Source organism: Bombina bombina, chromosome 2 (assembly GCF_027579735.1).
Source record: "Bombina bombina isolate aBomBom1 chromosome 2, aBomBom1.pri, whole genome shotgun sequence".
Classification (NCBI taxonomy): Eukaryota; Metazoa; Chordata; class Amphibia; order Anura; family Bombinatoridae; genus Bombina; species Bombina bombina.
In genome coordinates this window covers 118,429,078-118,452,276 of record NC_069500.1, presented here as the reverse complement: position 1 = coordinate 118,452,276, position 23,199 = coordinate 118,429,078, and the positions used below count along the sequence as shown (strand labels likewise).

Sequence of the window (23,199 nt, the reverse complement as noted above, 5' to 3'; positions counted from 1 at the left end):
TGGTTGTTGTAGCTCATCCATTTAACTATTTAATGACTATTCACTACTAATGTTCAGGTAGTAGTACCTGATGGCTGGTTATAGCAAACAGCCAGGGAGTTTCTGACTCAAGTCACTATTACACTGGTATCCCTAAAAAAGTGTATTTTACACCCTCACTGCTACCTGCCCCCAAGGACCTCCCACTGCATAAACTTGTTACTCACTAAGCTGCAGAAACTCCCACTGCATAAACCTGTTACTCACTAAGCTGCAGAAACTCCCACTGCATAAACCTGTTACTCACTAAGCTGCAGACACTCCCACTGCATAAACTTGTTACTCACTAAGCTGCAGAAACTCCCACTGCATAAACCTGTTACTCACTAAGCTGCAGAAACTCCCACTGCATAAACCTGTGTTACTCACTAAGCTGCAGAAACTCCCACTGCATAAACCTGTGTTACTCACTAAGCTGCAGAAACTCCCACTGCATAAACCTGTTACTCACTAAGCTGCAGAAACTCACACTGCATAAACATGTTACTCACTAAGCTGCAGAAACTCCCACTGCATACACCTGTTACTCACTAAGCTGCAGAAACTCCCACTGCATAAACCTGTTACTCACTAAGCTGCAGAAACTCCCACTGCATAAACTTGTTACTTACTAAGCTGCAGAAACTCCCACTGCATAAACTTGTTACTCACTAAGCTGCAGAAACTCCCACTGCATAAACTTGTTACTTACTAAGCTGCAGAAACTCCCACTGCATTATGAGTGGAGCAGTATTTATCATTCCCGCTCGCACACTAAATCCTCTAGAAGAAAGCAAGTCAATAGAGAAAAAAACATTGATAAAAAACTAAACACCCAACTCGCACGCAAACCAATCGCATATTCTTAATAGCCTTAACCTGACATGAAAATATTAATATTTCACATTCCAATGTTCTTCACATAGAATAATATGTTCTAATTATTCCTAAATACATATTTCTACATATATCTGATGGTATTTTGGTACAATATACAAGTATAGATATATACAGGAATATCTATTTACATAGAATATATTCCGCTATGTGCAGAACATTGGAATGTGAAATATTTACAGTAATTATACAGTATAACACTTAAATATGAATATTGCATAAATATGCTTTTTCATGTTTTCATCTACTTGACTGCAAAAGACTCCTATGCACATATATATATATATATATATATATATATATATATATATATATATATATATATATATATATATATATATATGTATTTATATGTCTGTAAATACATATATACACATAAATACATAAATATGTACACACATATAAACACATATAGATACATACATATACATATTTTGATATTAACACCTGAAACCTCATATCTTTTAACCCTTTTTTGTGCAATAATTTTTTATAATAATTTTTATGAGATGGTGTTATTATGAGTGTAACTGTACTTTGTAATACTTTTTTTGTTTCTGAGAACGTTTACTTTTTTTGTTTCTGAGACAGTTAACCAGAGTTCTGAGGTTGTGCTATCCCGACGCGCATTAAATTAAATTGTGCTCAAGCGATCTGGTTTATTTTCAACTTGTAAAACGAGAGCTACATCCGATGCGCACAAACAGCCAAGATAAACCCGATAACGCTTGCGCATAACTGTTAGCTCGCTACTTGTAATCTGGCCCTTCATTTGCTACTTATGCTTTCCATTAAAAGTATAGGGAGCGCTATTTATATATTGGTATTTTAAGAATGTTTTATTCTTTAAACATTTGATTTAATTAAAATGCAGTTTAATTAAAAAAAACTTTTAATATCCAATTGTCTGTTATTGTTTGAATGACATTTATTGCAAAATAACACGGAAAACTTTAACAGTTGCGCCCAACTTCTAATCAAGGCCTGTAATAAAATATGCGTGAATTACAGCGTGTAATGTCTGTGTCAGAATGATCCTTTATTGTAGCTTTTTTATTTTATTACCCTGGTGCTCTCCCCTTATGCACATTATGCACATTATTATTTTAACAATATGGTTTGTTTTGTATTGTACAGAATGAAAAGAAGTGGTATTCAGTAGCTGAAGAGGCGGAAATAGCTTGTGTTACTGGATATGAACTTTCTGGCTATCAATTCTTAAGGTGTCTCCCAGATGGAACGTGGAAACATGAAAATACAGAATGTCATCGTAAGTGTGATATATTTATACCTGGTTAGAATTTACTGCCTTCATTTATATGGAAATGTAAACTTGCTTCCAAAAGACTTGTTTTATTTATCGTTTTCCCTCCCAGCCATTTTCATTATAGATAGATTGAGAGTTTACAACTGCGAAAAAGTAAATACCTACGATTTATTATGATACAGATGAACACATTGCATGTTGTAGCATATTTTGTAGGATATATCTTACATTGATCACTTATAATACTGAGGAATTATTCATTTGGAAAAACCTAGTAATGGAATAAAACACCGATGTGCATAACCACTTTTCTAACTGTAGGTAAATGCAAAAGGAAATGCAAGGGGTTTCTTTAATTGCTCTACTTTGTCTAGTGGTGGGATTTTATCCCTTTCTTGTTCACCATATGCTAAAGCAGTGTTTTTCAACCGCGGACCTCAAGTACCCCCAACAGGACAGGTTTTCAATATAGCTGAACTAAAATAATGTGTAGATAGGTTTTAAAGGGAAAGTAAAGTCATTTTTATGTATGCAAAGCAAATGTCATCAATTAAATGCACACCCTAGTGTAAAAGGTATACTTCATATAATATTTCCACTGCTGAACATCAAACTCTATGGCCCCAAGGTTCAAAAGATCACTGCGTCCAACGAGAAGCATTCATTTCCATCCCACCAGTCTCACAATGTTCACGCAGCGGCCAGGTTAAAGAAGAGGTCTTTAGCCTCTTTGTGTAGAGATCTGCAATGTTGTTTCTATTGGAAAATAAAGGTCTCACTACTTAAAGGGACATGAAACCCAATTTTTTTTTCTCATGATTTAGAAAGAGCATGTCATTTTAAACAACTTTCTAATTTACTTCTATTACCTAATTTGCTTCATTCTCTTGATATCACTTGCTGAAAAGCATATCTAGATATGCTCAGTAGCTGCTGATTGGTTGCTGCACATAAATGCCTTGTGTGATTGGCTCACACATGTACATTGCTATTTCTTCAACAAAGGATATCTAAAGAATTGAGCAAATTAGATAATAGAAGTAAATTGGAAAGTTGTTTAAAATTGCATGCCCTATCTGAATCATGAAAGTTAAATTTTTGACTAGACTGTCCCTTTAAGAACCTTCTGAAGGTGGCGGAGCCGGGAGCTTCATAGAGATGGAGGTGTAGGTTTGGAGCTCCGCAAAACACTGCTTATCAAACAGTTGCAAAGGGCATAAATTTATTTGCTGCTGCTTTAAAAACCTAAGGGAAGAGGTAATGAAGGAAAGGTGAACCCAAAAACTTAAGACCGGGAACCGAGCTGCACATTGAACGCTGTGAAACTCAAGGAGCAAAGTATGAAGCGTTAGCTAGGCGGAGTGATCCGCCATCTTGCCCACGCGGTCAGCAACTACTCAGAAGCAAAGACTTCAAGCCGCATACACGGCATCTAGAACATACTCGCCACATAAACGTGGAGATCGGACCAAGAAGAAACGGAATGACCGACAGGGTAAGAGAAAGGAGCGGTGGTTATTAACTTTGGGAGCGCGGTCGCGGACCGCCCCAGAACAAGCAATAATAAATAAATGGCGTAGTGCCGCGTACACACAGCAGACACCACATGCTTGTAGGAGAGGTTGCTAAAGAGAGACATAAAACTGGGGAGCCACTTGGGTGCTGCAACAGTATTAATGCAAGCGAATTAGGAGATGGAGGAATGGCATAATAGAGGAACTCCTTTACATGACACCTAAGTCCCCGCTCAAAGGCAGAGTATTAAGCGACCTATTTACTGGCATACAGCAGAAGACGCAGCAAATCTATGGGTGGATGTGTCAGTGCTGCGCCACAGAAACATAGTTAGCTCCAAGTCAAAAGACTATCTACTCAAATACTAATAGGTGACCTGCTGCATTAGGATACGATATAGCTGCCCCTCCACAGCTTACCAAATAAATACATATCCTTAGAAGCTATCTTTATAAAACAAGAGATTAATGTATTTAACAAGAAACCGCTTTGAGGCTGAAGATATGACTGCAAGCATGATGCATAAGGTGCAATGCTAACAGGCGCAAGATCCCAGGTCCCATTAAACACAACGATGCTACATCCTGACAAGTATAATAACTATGTATAATCTGTGTGCTGCAGAATAGCCTGCCTTAACAACAAATTCCTACATAGCGATTAATCTATCCAAGGAAACTAAGGATACAAAAGGCATACACCTTGCTTAAGATTTACAGGTTTACATCACTTAATTCACAAAAAAAGAGACTATAAACGCTGACACTCATCTGTCAACTAATAACTTACCACCGCACCGGGTGACATATATTAGCCAATATGACAGCTAGAAAGCACACTAAATCCTCTCAAGGACTTAAAACTCCAACAGCAACTATGTTTTTTAAACCAGTAAAAGAGAAGGCTATAGAGGCAATCAACAGCGAAGCAGATGAAGAGGTGGATTCTGATACAGACTCACAAATCCAGGTAGATGATTCTACCCCCGCTACAAAAGCTGACCTCAAGACACTGGTATCAAAGCAAGATATCAACCAGAACTTTGACAAGTTGTGGGAAAAAATCGACACATTTCAAAGCACTATAACCAACAGTCTAGCAGAAATTAAGCAAGATGTTATAGACCTAGGCTCTAGAGTGGCGATCCTAGAAGACGCTGACACTTCAGTAACAGAAGATCTCTCTAACTTCAAGCAGCAACTTACTGCACAACAACAAGAGGTTATGGAAATGCAAGACAAACTAGAAGATCTTGAAAATAGAAGCCGAAGATGTAACCTAAGGCTGAAAGGAATACCTGAATCTGTTACAGCAGAAGAATTACATATCTATCTACATCAGCTCTTCCAAGCCATAACGGGAGAAGGGGGCGACGAGAAATTCCAAATGGAAAGAGCACACAGAGCACTTCGTGCCAAACCAAAAGAGGGAGCCCCACCTAGAGACGTCGTGGTCAAGTTTTTTAGATTCCCAGAAAAAGAGGAGATCCTGACAGCAGCACGGAAAAATCCCACATTCAAATTCCAAGGTTCGGTGATCCAGTTCTACCAGGACCTCTGTCTCAAGACGCTGCAGAGAAGAAGCGGTTTGAAACCTCTCACCACTATCCTGAGGAAACACCAAATCAGATATAGATGGGGATTCCCCTTTAATCTATACATCATACATAATGGCAGACCTCTAAGTCTTAGAGAACCGGATGAGATTCCAGCAATTTGTAGCAAACTACACTTGGAGATCCCAGATCTACCGCAAAGCAACCATGATGAGGATACCGAGCAGCAGACATCTAGACACAACCACCTACAAAAACCAAAATGGACAAAAGTCACGAAGAAGAAAACCAAAACATGACATCTTTATCCAATACAAGTTCGGAGATTCCAGGGACTGGACTGAAGCAGTATGTCCCATCAAACACCTTGTGGAGACATAAGTAATCAAGGTTTAGTATCACACCCCTAGACAAAGGCTGACGGGGGTGGGAACTGTGAGTAATATGTTCAAATTAACTCTGACTATTGATCGTGCCCAAATCTACCACGTTGGCAGTGGGAGTACAAAATATTCAGAAAATGTTTGAAGTAATAGGGGGGTGGGGGGGGGAGATCATAGTTTTGTTAACTTTCTATGTTTATCTTCTACATATAGTTACCCAATGTAGGAGTCATTTGTTATTTATTGTTTTTAATGTTGCCACTCGATATTCCACAGTTGATATGCTGCATACTATATGTAACTTGCCTAATAATGATGTTGTCTTTGTTTTCCTACATTGCTTGCCCCGCTTGGGCGAAACCCCTGGAGGGGGACATACCCTTTTTGAGTCATCCAGGGATAATGTTTGTGAATGTGGAAGAGGCGGATCCGGGGGGGAGAGCCCCAAACACCAAATTGTAAGTAATGACTAGTGATATTCGCTTAATTTCACATAATGTTAGAGGCCTTAACACAGACCTTAAAAGACGGACAGCACTGTCGCAATACCTGAGATTAAACGCTAAGCTCATTTTCTTGCAGGAAACACACTTCACCAAAGAGGTGGTTCCAAAATACTGGTCAAGACACTTCACACAACACTACCATTCAACATCAGACAAAAAAAAGAGAGGGGTGTCGATATTGATACATCAATCCATGGGATTTATGGTGGAGGAGACAATTAGGGACCCAGAAGGGAGGTATCTGATAGTAAGAGGAAGACAACAAGACAAGCAAATTATTCTATGCAACATATATGCACCTAACGAGACACAGATATCTTTTTTTGCACACATATCTCATCTACTGACCCAATGGTCACAAGCCAGGATACTCCTAGGAGGCGATTTTAATATATCAATGTACCCATACCAAAATACAGAACAGACTAAATTGACACACAAACAACTAAGACATAATTCTATGATTAAGAAAATAAAGGAGATTTTTTTATCCCACAATATTATAGATTCATGGGATACCTTATATGGTAAAACATCTGACTATACCTACTATTCTCACGCACACAAAAAATACTCCAAATTAGACTATGTTTATGTAAGCCAAATCTTGATACCAGACTTGACATCCTCCACCATACACGCCTGTGCTTGGTCAGATCACTCCATAGTCCAAATTCACATTAAAGACACCTATCATGTTAGTGCGGCACGTTCATGGAACTATGACCCTATGATATTGCAAAAACCAGGCACACACGAATCTATTTTACAGAACATGTCAGAATATTGGACAATGAACGAGGGAACCACATCTAACCCTATCAACACATGGGCGGCACACAAACCCTTCATTAGAGGATTGCTAATCAAAGAAAAAGTGGCCCTAAACAAGATTAATAGAAAGCAAATAGATTTACTACAAACTCAAATAGATACCCTTACTAAAACTCACCAACAGAACCTATCAGCCACAGTATTCCAAGAACTACAAGCCAAAAGACTAGAATTATCAGAGATTATGAACAGGGCATCTCTCAGAGCAGCTCATAGATTGAAATCACAGTACTTCATTTATTCCAATAAACCTGATAAGTACTTAGCCCACAAACTCAGGGAACAGACAAAATCATTTTCCATACCAGTTTTACAGACACAAGACGGAACTAATACCTCTAATCCACAAGTAATAGCGGATACTTTTGCACAATATTACGCAGGTCTTTATGACGGAGAAAAAACAAGTAAAACTAACCAAACCAAACTGTTACTACACAAATTTTTAGATGACGCTAATTTAAGTCCAATAGACGAAGCCACCCGAGACGAATTAAATGCAGAGGTGTCGACCAGGGAAGTCCTATTAGCCATTAAAGAACTTAAGCCTGGAAAGGCAGCAGGTCCGGATGGTTTCCCAGGGGAATATTATAAACTTTTTAAATCTACTTTAATCCCGCACGTTGTAACTTTTTGTAATGATATTCTACAAGGTAAGACAATCCCAAAAGAAATTCTGCAAGCAAAAATAGTAGTGATCCCTAAGCCGGGGAGGAATCCCAAATTATGTCAGAGCTATAGACCTATATCACTAATCAATCAGGATATCAAGATCTTTACTAAAATTTTAGCAAACAGGCTTAAACTACATTTACCAACTTTGATCCATCCGGACCAGGTAGGATTTATCTCAGGTAGAGAGGCCCCCGACAATATCAGACGCACGATCTCCCTGGTCGACTACCTAACTAGGACACGAACGCCTTCTCTGGTCCTGTCATTGGACGCGGAGAAGGCGTTCGACAGAATAGATTGGGATTTTATGTTTGAAGTGCTACACAGGTTAGGGTTTATTGGCTCATTTGTTCAGGCTATTAGGAGTATATACTCATATCCCACAGCTTACATCCGAGCGGCAGGTTATCAGTCTAGGGGAATTGATATTCGTAACGGTACAAGACAAGGGTGTCCCTTGTCGCCGCTTTTATTTGCTATCTGTATTGAGCCATTGGCAGCGATGATTAGATTAACTCCAGAGATACACGGAGTTCTGATAGGTAGAGAGGAATTCAAATTATCTTTATTCGCAGATGATATCCTTCTCACCCTATCCAATCCAATGACGTCTTTACCCCACCTATATCGAGTCCTAAAGGACTATGCCGACATATCAGGGTATAAGATCAACCAAGAGAAATGTGAAGCGATTCCTATCGCTCTCCCTTCCCACACTAGAAAGCTCCTTGAAATTAATTTTTCGTTCGAATGGGCCAAGGAAGCAATAAAATATCTAGGAATCCGGTTGTCTAACGCTATTCCAGACCTCTACAAACTAAACTATGTCCCACTATATAAATCTATTAGAAAAGAGATCAACAAGTGGAGAACAGGGGGTTTCTCTTGGTACGGACGTCTATCTACTGTTAAAATGAACGTTCTCCCGAGGTTACTATATTTATTCAGGGCCCTGCCGATTAAGATTCCCATACCAGAACTCAATAAACTCCAAGTAGACTTGATTAAATTTATAAGAGGGAACAAAAAAGCTAGGATACCATCACAAATACTACAGCAACATAGACAACTAGGAGGGGTTGGGGTACCCAACTTGCTTAATTACTATCAAGCGGCGAGATTAGCACAAACAACACTGCTGGGCAATCCACAAACAGATTTGGTATGGGTGAAAGTAGAGTCCAAGATAGCAGAATATAACCACTCAGACGATATACTTTGGGGGCGTCCAGGGGACAGACTTGGGTTGGATGGGGTTTCGAAACTTACAGGTGAGATGATGTCCATGTGGCACTCAGTGACCACTGCCCTAAAATTATTCCCACAAGACTCACTGTTGAGACCTCTGCGAACTCTATTAGATAGAGACTCTCATAAGCTGATCAATAAATGGGTGAACAAAGGACTCTATAGGGTAGCAGACTTTCTACACAAGGGTAAAATAGCCACACACCATCAGTTACAAGACAAACTATTACCAGAAAAATTGCCATGGTTTTTATACCTACAAATAGCATCAGCTATTAATAAATATCTACCTCAACAATCTAGACAGACGTTGACGACACTAGAAAAGCTAAGTGGCTCTGGATCCCGACTTAAAAAACTAATCTCCATTATATACATCTCACTGCAAGAAGCTAAACACACTGACAAATCCCCACTAATGGAAAAATTGGACAGAGATACTAATGCTACACATTCCAAAGAGGACTGGACAGAGATTTTTTATAAATCAGGCAAAGGTATGATCAGTGCGGACTTTAAAGAAAACTGTATTAAAACTACCTTTCGATGGTACCTTACCCCGATAATCACATCACATTACACTCAAAATGGTAGCAAAAATTGCTATAGAGGCTGCAACGAGATAGGGACGTATAGTCATATGTGGTGGGATTGCCCACACGTTCAGCAAATTTGGTCTAAACTATCCCAACTATTGAGCGAGGTGCTCTCCGAAAACATCACCCTAACAATAACTCAAGCTTTGCTGAATGAACATATCACACCTTTTAACTCAGCCACAAACACATTCATACACACTTTATGCACTGCCACTAGGATTTGTGTGGCCCGATACTGGAAGGTGGGGGTGCCCTCCTGGGGGGAGGTACTGGAGAAAATCAAGATAACATACTCACTCTCTGAATCAGCATCACTGATACAAGCCAATCATGACCAATTCTTAAAAGTCTGGAATTACTGGATATTAGGGGGACACTGATTAAGCACATCTGGGGAATTTGACTAGGACACAACTTTGAGTTCAAGACAGGACTGGATACATTTAGAGAATCAAAAGGCGACAGTGGAGGGTAGGGATTTATGCAGGCCGACTGCAGACGGGGCTCTCTCTTCCCGGATCGGCGTCTGAAGCAAGGCTGAAGCAGGCAAGTAGATGTCTAACACTTTATCGAGTGGGGGGGATGTTGATTTATAGTTTATTGTTATACAATAAGAGGGTAATAGATATTGGGAAATGTTTTAATAGAATGCAATTGAGTGGAGCGGGGACTGAAGGGTTGCCATGTATATTTTCAATGTCCACAGAAATTGGTGATGTGCCTCACCCTTTGGTCTCTGTAGTTCTTACCGATTGTATGATTAATCACACTGTTTGATAAATCTCTCCATGCTCAGACAAAAGCGTTTGGACATTCCACAGTTTTTCTGGTTCAGCAAACCAATCTGTGGCAACCTACTATGAACTTTTACCTAATGGACCCTCACCAGAGAAATAGAGGGAAGAGTTGGAGAATTACAAATAGGACAAATTATGCAATATGTGATGTATCTATTATTCTTTGTTTATTTTATTTTTACAATAAAAATCATTTCAACTAAGAACCTTCTGAAATCTTTGAATGTCAGCAGTATCGAGGGACATATTTTCAAAATATGTTTACTTACTATATTATGTGCATTTCTTAAATCTGAAAATAGATTATGTTTTGTTATATGTCAAATAGTCTATATGCAAACTAATTTTCAAAGTATATTACATATATTTCTTAAGTTAAAGAGTGACGAGACATGTATGGGTGGAAATGTACCCCTTAGCGTGCGTATATTGTTAGAACATACCTGCAAAGTTTCCTCATTGTAATACAAGTTAAAGTGATTGTAAATGTTGTGTATACCATGATGCATATTTCTATTGTTCATCCCTTGACTAGCAAATTTGCATGATTTTTATTTGTTGTTTGCTTTTTATTAAAAAAATATAACAAAATGTATCACCTGTCAACCAAAGTTCACTAGACCGCCCTTACCGTTTCCGAAAGCGTACACTAAGTGATGTTGACAGAGGGTAGTACCTTTGTAACGTCACAGTAAGGGCGGATGTTATCTGACCGATGTTCTGCTCACTGTTTATGCGCGCCCCAGTATCAGCTCACTGATCCTTCTTACCCTCTAACAGATGAGACAAAGCTGCTGGTGGCTATCCAAGTAAACACTGAATTGTAAAAAAAATACGATTCAGTGTTTACAATGTTGCGAGTAAGAAACTCCCCTTGGAAGAAACGCGCATGTCTGTTTAGTATCATGAACATGCATGGTGACGACTGCTGTTTGAGTACTATGACACGACACAGACTTTAGCACATGTGCATTAAGGATGAAAATGAAGGCTATCATAAAAAGCCTGTCAACTGACATGCATCGCAATAGGACTAATTGCGTCATAGGAAGAAAAAAAAGTGTTAGAGCGGGGACGGCGGATACACAGCAGTGAAAAGTATATTTGTTTCTAATGATACGATGAGTCCACGGATCATCTAATTACTATTGGGAATATCACTCCTGCCCAGCAGGAGGTGGCAAAGAGCACCACAGCAAAGCTGTTAAATATCACCTCCCTTCCCTCCAACCCCAGTCATTCTCTTTGCCTACGTTAGAGCAAGGAAGTGGTAAAGTTAGGTGTTAGAAAAGATTCTTCAAGCAAGATTTTATTATTTTTCAGCATGTAAGATTGTGCTGTTTTGTTCTAGGGTGTAGCCGTAGTCCATATCAGTCTCTTCAGTAGAGCAGTGGTGGCTTTAAAGCAATGGGAACTTAATTGGGGACATAATTCTCACTGCGCCTCCCATGTATTAATGCTGCCCTAACCGTACAAGCCTGAGTAAGGTTACTCTTTGTTTCTATCCACAGGTCCATGTGAGGGAACTGGCCTCTCAAACCTAGTGAGCTGCCGTGCTGCCTGGCAGAAGTCTTAAGGTAAGTGCTAACTTTAATTTTTTCTGGGACACGCATACAGAGAAAAAGATAGCACTTTCACATTTAAAAATTTGGGGACAAGTCACATTCACCTATGATAGGGGAATGTTTATTAAGGGCAGCAGAGCAGGCACTGGGGACAAGGAGAGTCCGATCGGGAGTTTCATGTGGTTACGCCCACGATGGGCGGAGTTAGATTCGGCGGCAGTTCCTATTGTGCGCCTTTTTTTCTGGCCCGGTGTCACTTCCTGTGTTCCGCATTGGAAATCAGCTGCATCACAGATTAAGCAGCGTTGCGGTTATGGACCGTAATTGCTAAAACATTTGAGTCCGGATCAACTAGAAGTCACATACTTCGTTAGTAGGCAGACAGGTAAGCACCTCAGCAGGACTAAGCTGAGGTGTAGAGTTGTCTGAGGTGTTATTTTAGGGGCCATTGTTTATTTGAAATGACAGAAAAATAAAGCAGTTATTTTTTTTTTTCGTTTAAAATTTAAAGAGACAGTAACGATTTTTTGGGGGGGCTATTTTCTAAATAAAAAAATATCAATGTTTGTCTGTTTATTGGTGAATAAAGATGGACCAAGAAACCCTGCAAGATGTTACATGTTCTCTATGCTAATGTAGAACCACCAATTCCTTGCTGTTCATGTATTGAGAGAACTTTACATTACAGGGATAGACTTTTTTCTGAGCCAACATTGTCTAAGGCGGATACTGTTCAGGAGTCTTCTGACAATGTTCAAGATATGCCGCAGCTTTCTCCTCATATGTCCCAAAAAATTAGCGTCCATACAGCCAGTGCCCTGCGCTTCCTCTATTACTCCACATGGAGTTACCTTGCAAGACATTGCTTCCCTAATGTCATCAACGGTATCTAATGCGTTGTCTGCTTTTCCCATGCTGCAGGGAAAGCACAAGAGGAAATGTAATCAATCTGTGAATAAGGTTGCTGACACAGTAGTGGCTATTCCGAATGTTTCTTCCGAGAAACCTGAAGAGGAAGATACTTTGGTAGTATCTGAGGGTGAAATCTCAGACTCAGACAGTGTAATACCTTTAGCTGATACTGAAGTTGTTTCTTTCAGGTTTAAGTTTGAACACCTCCGTTTGTTACTTAAGCAGGTTTTAGCTACCCTGTACGACTCCGACACTACCGTCGTAGTCAATACTAAGAAGTCTAGTAAACTAATCAAGTACTTTGACGTGCCCTCCATGGTGGAGGTATTTCCTGTACCAGATAGGGCTACAGAGATTATTGCTAAGGAATGGGAGAGACCATCCCCTATATTTAAAAAGATATTTCCTATAGCAGTCTCTATCAAGGAGTCTTGGCAAACGGTACCCAAAGTGGAAGGGGCAATTTCCACGCTAGCCAAGAGAACAACTATTACCATAGAGGATAGTTGTTCCTTTAAGGATCCTATGGATAAGAAGTTAGAGGGGTTGCTCAAGAAAATGTATGTACACCAGGGTTTACAATGGCAACCTGCGGTTTATATTGCTACTGTCACTAGTGCGGCAGAATACTGGTTTGATGCGTTGTCTGATTCTATTCGGACAAACACTCCCCTCAAAGAAATCCAGGATAGGATAAAGGCCCTTAAGTTAGCCAACTCCTTTATTACTGATGCTTCCCTTCAGGTTATTAAGCTAGGAGCTAAGATTTCTGGTTTTGCCGTACTGGCCCGCAGAGCTTTATGGTTAAAATCTTGGACTGCAGATGTGTCATCTAAGTCTAAACTTTTGGCAATTCCTTACAAGGGAAAGACCTTGTTTGGGCCGGGCTTGACGGAAATAATTTCTGACATTACAGGTGGAAAGGGCCATTTCCACCCTCAGGATAAGAGAAATAAGCAAAAGGGACGTCAGAGTAATTTTAAATCCTTTCAAAATTTCAAGGGAAAGCCTTCCTCTCCCTCTTCCAAGCAGGAGCAGTTCAAGGCTTCCTGGAGGCCCAATCAGTCTTGGAACAAGGGAAAACAATCCAAAAAGCCTGATATTGAATCAAAAGCAGCAGGAAGGACCTGCCCCCGATCCGGGACCGGATCTTGTGTGGGGGCAGACTTTCCTTCTTCACTCAGGCTTGGGTTCGAGATGTTCAGGATCCTTGGGCGGTAGACATCGTGTCCCAGGGATACAAACTAGAGTTCAAGACCTTTCCTCCCAGGGGCAGGTTTCTGCTCTCAAGATTATCTGTAGACCAGACAAAAAGAAAGGCATTCTTACACTGTGTTCAGGACCTCTCTGACCTGGGAGTGATAGTTCCTGTTCTGATGCAGGAACAGGGTCTGGGGTTCTATTCCAATCTGTTCGTGGTTCCCAAAAAGGAGGGAACCTTCAGACCAATTTTACATATCAAGAGTCTAAACAAATTCCTCAGAGTGCCATCCTTCACGATGGAAACTATTTGTTCCATTCTTCCTTTGGTCCAAGAGGGTCAATTTTATGACAATGGTAGATTTAAAGGACGCATACCTGCATGTTCCCATCCACAGGGACCATCACAAGTTTCTAAGGTTTGCATTTCTAGACAAACACTTCCAGTTCGTGGCTCTTCCATTTGGCCTTGCCACAGCTCCCAGAATTTTCTCAAAGGTTCTGGGATCCCTGTTGGTGGTGCTCCGATTGCGAGGCATTGCAGTGACGCCTTATCTGGAAGACATTCTGGTTCAGACGCCATCCTTTCATCAAGCGAGATCCCACACGGAAATGTTGTTATCTTTCCTGCGATCTCACGGTTATAAGGTAAATTTGGAAAAGAGTTCCTTAGTTCCAAATACAAGGGTAATTTTCTTGGGAACCATAATAGATTCCTTATCAATGAAAATATTTCTGACAGAAGTCAGGAACTCAAAGATTTTTGATTCTTGCCTAGCGCTTCAGTCCTCTCCTTGGCCATCAGTGGCTCAGTGCATGAAGGTAATCGGTCTGATGGTAGCGGCAATGGACATCATCCTATTTGCCTGTTTCCACCTCAGACCTCTGCAGTTAAGCATGCTCAGTCAGTGGAACGGAGATTATGCGGATCTGTCTCCGCGATTACAGCTGGAGCAGGAGACAAGGGATTCTCTTCTTTGGGGGTTGTCTCAGGATTATCTTTCGCAGACCCTCTTGGGTGATTGTGACAACAGACACCAGCCTTCTGGGATGGGGAGCAGTATGGGGCTCTCTACATGCTCAGGGAACAGGGACTCGGTCGGAGTCTGTTCTACTCATAAACATTCTGGAGCTGAGAGCAATCTTCAATGCTCTTCTGGCCTGGCCTCAGTTAGCCTCGGCCCGGTTCATCAGGTTCCAGTCGGACAATATAACTTTAGTCTAAAATTAAAACCCACCCAATTTCACCTTTAGAAATAAGCATATGAGCCTGTCTAGGTTTAGCTTTCAACAAAGAATGCCAAGAGAACAAAGCAAATTTGATGATTAAAGTGAATTGGAAAATTGCATTCCCTATCTAAATCATGAACGTTTTATTTTGACTATACTGTCCTTTTACGTGAGTGCTGTGATTGATGCTTCCTTTGCTTTCTACTATATAATATTACTGTCTAGCACTTAGCACCCTCCATAACTCTCTTTTGTGGGTTAAATATAGGTACCCCTGTGCTGCACACGATTGCCCTATATTTCATGTGTATGTATGTATCTCAATGTTAAAGCATTTTGGCTGCCTTTTTGTTTTCTAACACCTGAGACCTCATATCTTTGAGCCTTTATAACTTTTTTGTCAAATATTTTTTTAAATATGTTTTATTATATGGTGCTATTATGAGCGTAACTGTACTTTGCAATTTATTTTTTATGTGTTTTGTGCAACTTTTTTTTTCATGTAACAGTTGACCACAGCTCTGAGAAAGGCTTATCATACTAGTGTAAATCACGATTGCGCTCAAGTGTTCGCTTTAACTTTCAACTTGTAATACCAGCACAATTTGAAATACTGCGATATTTCGAACATCGAAACTCTTGATTCGCCAAACTCTAAGCTCTCACTGATTTACTTACAGGATCCTGTTCTGCGCACTGAGACGCATATTTGCAATATACTTCCATTAGAAAAAATGCTTCTAGTAAAGATTTTTGAGCAGCATACGCACATATCTACTGATATGCAAGCCCTCACAGCATGCTGCATATATGTAGGGTTGCCACCTTTTCTGGAAAGAAATACAGACCATGCTCATTAGCATACATTTGCATATAGAATTATACAGCCTAACTTACGGCTAGATTTAGAGTTTAGAAAAAAGCCCGCGTATCTAACGCTGGCTTTTTTCTGGCCGCACCTTTAAAATAACTCTGGTATTGAGAGTCCACAGAATGGCTGCGTTAGGCTCCAAAAAAGGAGCGTATAGCATATTTAACGCAACTGCAACTCTCGATACCAGTGTTGCTTACGGACGCGGCCAGCCTCAAAAACGTGCTCGTGCATGATTCCCCCATAGGAAACAATGGGGCTGTTTGAGCTGAAAAAAAACCTAACACCTGCAAAAAAGCCGCGTTCAGCTCCTAACGCAGCACCATTGTTTCCTATGGGGAAACACTTCCTACGTCTGCACCTAACACTCTAACATGTACCCCGAGTCTAAACACCCCTAACCTTACACTTATTAACCCCTATTCTGCCACCCCCGCTATCGCTGACCCCTGTATATTATTTTTAACCCCTAATCTGCCGCTCCGTAAACCGCCGCTACTTACATTTTCCCTATGTACCCCTAATCTGCTGCCCTAACATCGCCGACCCCTATATTATATTTATTAACCCCTAATCTGCCCCCCACAACGTCGCCTCCACCTGCCTACACTTATTAACCCCTAATCTGCCGAGCGGACCGCACCGCTATTATAATAAAGTTATTAACCCCTAATCCGCCTCACTAACCCTATAATAAATAGTATTAACCCCTAATCTGCCCTCCCTAACATCGCCGACACTTAACTTCAATTATTAACCCCTAATCTGCCGACTGGAGCTCACTGCTATTCTAATAAATGTATTAACCCCTAAAGCTAAGTCTAACCCTAACACTAACACCCCCCTAAATTAAATATAATTTTAATCTAACGAAATTAATTAACTCTTATTAAATAAATTATTCCTATTTAAAGCTAAATACTTACCTGTAAAATAAATCCTAATATAGCTACAATATAAATTATAATGATATTATAGCTATTTTAGGATTAATATTTATTTTACAGGTAACTTTGTATTTATTTTAACCAGGTACAATAGCTATTAAATAGTTAAGAACTATTTAATAGCTAAAATAGTTAAAATAATTACAAAATGACCTGTAAAATAAATCCTAACCTAAGTTACAATTAAACCTAACACTACACTATCAATAAATTAATTAAATAAAATACCTATAATTATCTACAATTAAACCTAACACTACACTATCAATAAATAAATTAAATACAATTCCTACAAATAAATACAATGAAATAAACTAACTAAAGTACAAAAAATAAAAAAGAACTAAGTTACAAAAAATAAAAAAATATTTACAAACATTAGAAATATATTACAACAATTTTAAACTAATTACACCTACTCTAAGCCCCCTAATAAAATAACAAAGCCCCCCAAAATAAAAAAAATGCCCTACCCTATTCTAAATTACTAAAGTTCAAAGCTCTTTTACCTTACCAGAACCTGAACAGGGCCCTTTGCGGGGCATGCCCCAAGAAGTTCAGCTCTTTTGCCTGTAAAAAAAAACATACAATACCCCCCCCCCAACATTACAACCCACCACCCACATACCCCTAATCTAACCCAAACCCCCCTTAAATAAACCTAACACTAAGCCCCTGAAGATCTCCCTACCTTGAGTCGTCTTCACCCAGCCGAGCCAAATTCTTCATCCAAGCGGAGCAAGAAGAGGTCCTCCATCCGGTAGAAGTCTTCATCCAAGCGGGGCACAAGAGGTCTTCCATCCGATTGAAGTCTTCATCCAAGCAGGATCTTCTATCGTCATCCATCCGGAGCAGAGCGGCAGCATCCTGAAGACCTCCGACGCGGAACATCCATCCTGGCCGACGTCTGAACGACGAATGACGGTTCCTTTAAATGACGTCATCCAAGATGGCGTCCCTCGAATTCCGATTGGCTGATAGGATTCTATCAGCCAATCGGAATTAAGGTAGGAATATTCTGATTGGCTGATGGAATCAGCCAATCAGAATCAAGTTCAATCCGATTGGCTGATCCAAGGTAGGGAGATCTTCAGGGGCTTAGTGTTAGGTTTATTTAAGGGGGGTTTGGGTTAGATTAGGGGTATGTGGGTGGTGGGTTGTAATGTTGGGGGGGGGTATTGTATGTTTTTTTTTACAGGCAAAAGAGCTGAACTTCTTGGGGCATGCCCCGCAAAGGGCCCTGTTCAGGGCTGGTAAGGTAAAAGAGCTTTGACTTTAGTAATTTAGAATAGGGTAGGGCATTTTTTTATTTTGGGGGGCTTTGTTATTTTATTAGGGGGCTTAGAGTAGGTGTAATTAGTTTAAAATTGTTGTAATATATTTCTAATGTTTGTAAATATTTTTTAATTTTTTGTAACTTAGTTCTTTTTTATTTTTTGTACTTTTGTTAGTTTATTTCATTGTATTTATTTGTAGGAATTGTATTTAATTTATTTATTGATAGTGTAGTGTTAGGTTTAATTGTAGATAATTATAGGTATTTTGTTTAATTAATTTATTGATGGTGTAGTGTTAGGTTTAATTGTAACTTAGGTTAGGATTTATTTTACAGGTCATTTTGTAATTATTTTAACTATTTTAGCTATTAAATAGTTCTTAACTATTTAATAGCTATTGTACCTGGTTAAAATAAATACAAAGTTACCTGTAAAATAAATATTAATCCTAAAATAGCTATAATATCATTATAATTTATATTGTAGCTATATTAGGATTTATTTTACAGGTATGTATTAAGCTTTAAATAGGAATAATTTATTTAATAAAAGTTAATTAATTTCGTTAGATTAAAATTATATTTAATTTAGGGGGGTGTTAGTGTTAGGGTTAGACTTAGCTTTAGGGGTTAATATATTTATTAGAATAGCGGTGAGCTCCAGTCGGCAGATTAGGGGTTAATAATTGAAGTTAGGTGTCGGCGATGTTAGGGAGGGCAGATTAGGGGTTAATACTATTTATTATAGGGTTAGTGAGGCGGATTAGGGGTTAATAACTTTATTATAGTAGCGGTGCGGTCCGCTCGGCAGATTAGGGGTTAATAAGTGTAGGCAGGTGGAGGCGACGTTGAGGGGGGCAGATTAGGGGTTAATAAATATAATATAGGGGTCGGCGGTGTTAGGGGCAGCAGATTAGGGGTACATAGCTATAATGTAGGTGGCGGCTCTTTGCGGTCGGCAGATTAGGGGTTAATTATTGTAGGTAGCTGGCTGCGACGTTGTGGGGGGCAGGTTAGGGGTTAATAAATATAATATAGGGGTCGGCGGTGTTAGGGGCAGCAGATTAGGGGTACATAAGTATAACGTAGGTGGCGGTCGGCAGATTAGGGGTTAAAAAAAATTAATTGAGTGTCGGCGATGTGGGGGGACCTCGGTTTAGGGGTACATAGGTAGTTTATGGGTGTTAGTGTACTTTAGAGCACAGTAGTTAAGAGCTTTATGAACTGGCGTTAGCCCAGAAAGCTCTTAACTACTGACTTTTTTTTCTGCGGCTGGAGTTTTGTCGTTAGAATTCTAACGCTCACTTCAGACACGACTCTAAATACCGGAGTTAGAAAGATCCCATAGAAAAGATAGGATACGCAATTGACGTAAGGGGATCTGCGGTATGGAAAAGTCGCGGCTGAAAAGTGAGCGTTAGACCCTTTTTTGACTGACTCCAAATACCGGCGGTATCCTAAAACCAGCGTTAGGAGCCTCTAACGCTGGTTTTCACGGCTACCGCCAAACTCCAAATCTAGGCCTTAGAAACTAAAGCTGCTAGGACTGATATTAAATCATCATTGGTTTATAATTGGATTAAAAAAATACTTAGAAGAAGTTTCCCCATGATATTATCTTTATTTCTATATTTATTCTTCATTTTCAATCTGTAACCTGAGCCTTAAAAATACTGGCTGTGTTTGTAAAATACCAGCTGGGTGATAATCCTACAAATGTGCATATGCCACAGAAAAACAGTAATGACTTTTAATAGGAGCCTTTTAGCTAATATACAGTAAGTATAATGAAAAAATGCTTATATTTCATATTGTCACCTCATGCATATTTAAATGTTGACCTTTCTATCCCTTTAACACTAATATTTAGTTAGCAAAATTTTCATAGTTTTGCAATCATGAGACATACCCCTTGAAAAGATTCTTTATTGAATATTTCTTATTTGATATGTTGGGGCAATTACAAACTTATTTACATGAGCTCCTGAAATATCTATTTAAAATGTTGCAGGATCATGATGAAGAATCCTGCATTATACATTCCAGCCTCTCAGGGGTACTGAAACAAAACACATTTTCAGAGCTAAATTACAGGAAAGTAAATAATACGTTTGTTGCAATTGCTTTTTTAATAACACACATTTCAGAAACTCAGTATTTATGATCAATTAATTTCATTATTAAAGTTCAATAATTCTTATTAAAAAATGTTTTTATTATTTCAGGAAAAACATGTCCCAGACCATCAGCCTTAGTTGACGTCACAATATTTAAATTCCAAACAGAGTATAAGATTGGTGAAAGCATCCAGATCAGCTGCCCAGCTGGTTTTGTTAAAACTGGTCCGACTCGCTATACGTGTGGAGCAGATTTGCAATGGAATCCTCCTATCCTGAGAGAATTTAGTTGTGAACCAGGTAATCCCTCTTTTTAATCCTATTATTCTGTAGCTGTTAGGGTTGCCAAATGCCCTGCCATTTCTGGACAATCTGTAGTTGACTGATCACAATGGTAGGGGCGGTCACACAATGCCCCTGAAAACATCATTCCACTGCTTGGTACAGCCAATAAAAAGCCATACCCCACAGAGAAATAGCACACTTCTGAACCTTGGCTCAACTTGCTGCCCTATTTTTTTTATTATACTGCAGCTTAGTCAGAGACACTGGAGTGTGTGCATCTAATTTTGATTTATCACTACATTTAATACCCAATGGAATGATATTAGAGCAATTCTGTCTAAACATTGGAAAATATTATCCACTGATTCTGAGGTTCAAAAAATTGTGGGGGAATACCCACTCATGAGAGCTAGACGTGCACTGTCACTCAAAGACAGGCTAGTGCATAGCCATTTCAAAAGAAAAAATGAATGGCTGGGGAAACTTCAAACTAAAAATGGATGTTATAAAAGTGGCAAATGTAAAATGTGTAAACATCTGATAAAAGAACAATTTATGATAGCCAGGGATGGACGCTCCAATAAAATTAAAGGGCATATTCCATGCCGCAGCGAAGGGATAGTCTATGTAGCCTTTTGTTCATTCCCAAGTTTTATGTGGGCAAAACGTACAGAGAATTTAAAGAACGTATGAAGGAACACAGGAGGGATATTCTTAATGAAAGAGTTAAAGACAGTGGAGTGGCACGACACTTCTCTGAACAGGGGCAAAACTACAGGGGGTGTAGAGGTTGCAATTGCGACTGGGCCCCCAAGGGTGGGTGTCTAGCTTAAAATTTTTTTTTTTATTTTGTTTACAATAAAAAATGTTGGCCTGCCACTGCCTGCACTGATATCATGTGAGTGTGACATGATGCTTCACTAGTGTCTCTGACTACAGGCGTTAGTGTTTCTGTTTTACCCATTGGTGTTAATGTGTGTGTGTGTATGTATGTGACTGTGTGTATTTATGCATGTGTGTGTGTATATTTGTGGAACCAGCAAATTACAGACCTTGATACTACAGCATGGGGGGCGGGGGGTAAACAGTGTCACTATACAGTACCACTATATACAATACGGGGGGGCTGGACCATGTCACAAACTACTGTGGTCACTTTATAAAGTACTGGGGCGGGTAGGATCAGGCCAGCCATCTCACCGGCAGATTACAGACTGTGTCACTGACTCACTATATACAGTACTGGTGGGTTAAACAGTGTCACTATATACAGTAATAGGGGGTCAGGCCATCTCACAGTGGGCACAGGGTACCTCCTTTTGCAGACATGTAATCTGATTCACATTTTTTTTTCTGTGTTAAATGTAAAAAAAAAAAAAAAGATATGTATCAAATTCACTTTTTTTTGGGGGGGGTGGGGCCTTCTTAGATTCTTGCACCTGGGCCCTGTGGTTTCTAGTTACGCCTCTGTCTCTGAATCACATAATAGTAAATATGATGATCGTAAATGTAGGGGCCTTGAATTGTTTTATATTAGTGAAAGGTGAGGAGATTGGGATAACTTACTCCTTAAGTCAGAATGTAAATGGAATTATAACTTGTGTTCATTACAACCATCAGGGATCAACGAAGAAATTAACTATGCCGCCTTCTTGGCAAATTAGATGTTAATAACCGCTTAATAATATTCCATTTTGGTCTATGTAACTATAGGCGATGTACTAACTTACTTCGTAATTGCTTAGATTATTATTATTATGTGCCCCTTTTTTGTGTTCAAGCATTATGCTTATATTTATGATAAGGTTGCAACCCTTCTTTCTCTTTGTTTTGAGTGATCAGTATGATTAGTGCTGATCTATATTCTTACCCCCTTATGAATTTCAAATTTCCTTAATGGTTTAATTATAGGAATGTAAATAAATACTATTACTTTTTAGCTGTTATCTAATTGCTGCTCACCGTTTGTGATTAATAATAATAACTATGGCCTAGATTTGGAGTTTGGCGGTAAAAGGGCTGTTAACGCTCCGCGGGCTTTTTTCTGGCCGCACCATAAAATTAACTCTGGTATCGAGAGTTCAAACAAATGCTGCGTTAGGCTCCAAAAAAGGAGCGTAGAGCATTTTTACCGCAAATGCAACTCTCGATACCAGAGTTGCTTACGGACGCGGCCGGCCTCAAAAACGTGCTCGTGCACGATTCCCCCATAGGAAACAATGGGGCTGTTTGAGCTGAAAAAAAACCTAACACCTGCAAAAAAGCAGCGTTCAGCTCCTAACGCAGCCCCATTGTTTCCTATGGGGAAACACTTCCTACGTCTGCACCTAACACCCTAACATGAACCCCGAGTCTAAACACCCCTAACCTTACACTTATTAACCCCTAATCTGCCGCCCCCGCTATCGCTGACCCCTGCATATTTTTTTTAACCCCTAATCTGCCGCTCCGTAAACCGCCGCAACCTACGTTATCCCTATGTACCCCTAATCTGCTGCCCTA

The 23,199-nt window shown here is 39.6% G+C and overlaps 1 protein-coding gene across 3 annotated transcripts in view; it reads left to right on the top strand.

The window, feature by feature from the left end:
* The window catches only part of LOC128648516 (complement component C6), a 119,287-nt gene that overhangs the window by 82,513 nt on the left and 13,575 nt on the right, over nt 1–23,199 (top strand). For all 3 annotated transcript variants that reach the window (XM_053701235.1, XM_053701236.1, XM_053701234.1), the window contains exons 14-15: nt 2,053–2,185; nt 20,521–20,712. In XM_053701235.1, coding sequence (XP_053557210.1) covers nt 2,053–2,185; nt 20,521–20,712 — 325 coding nt within the window. The remainder of the gene's footprint in view (nt 1–2,052; nt 2,186–20,520; nt 20,713–23,199) is intronic.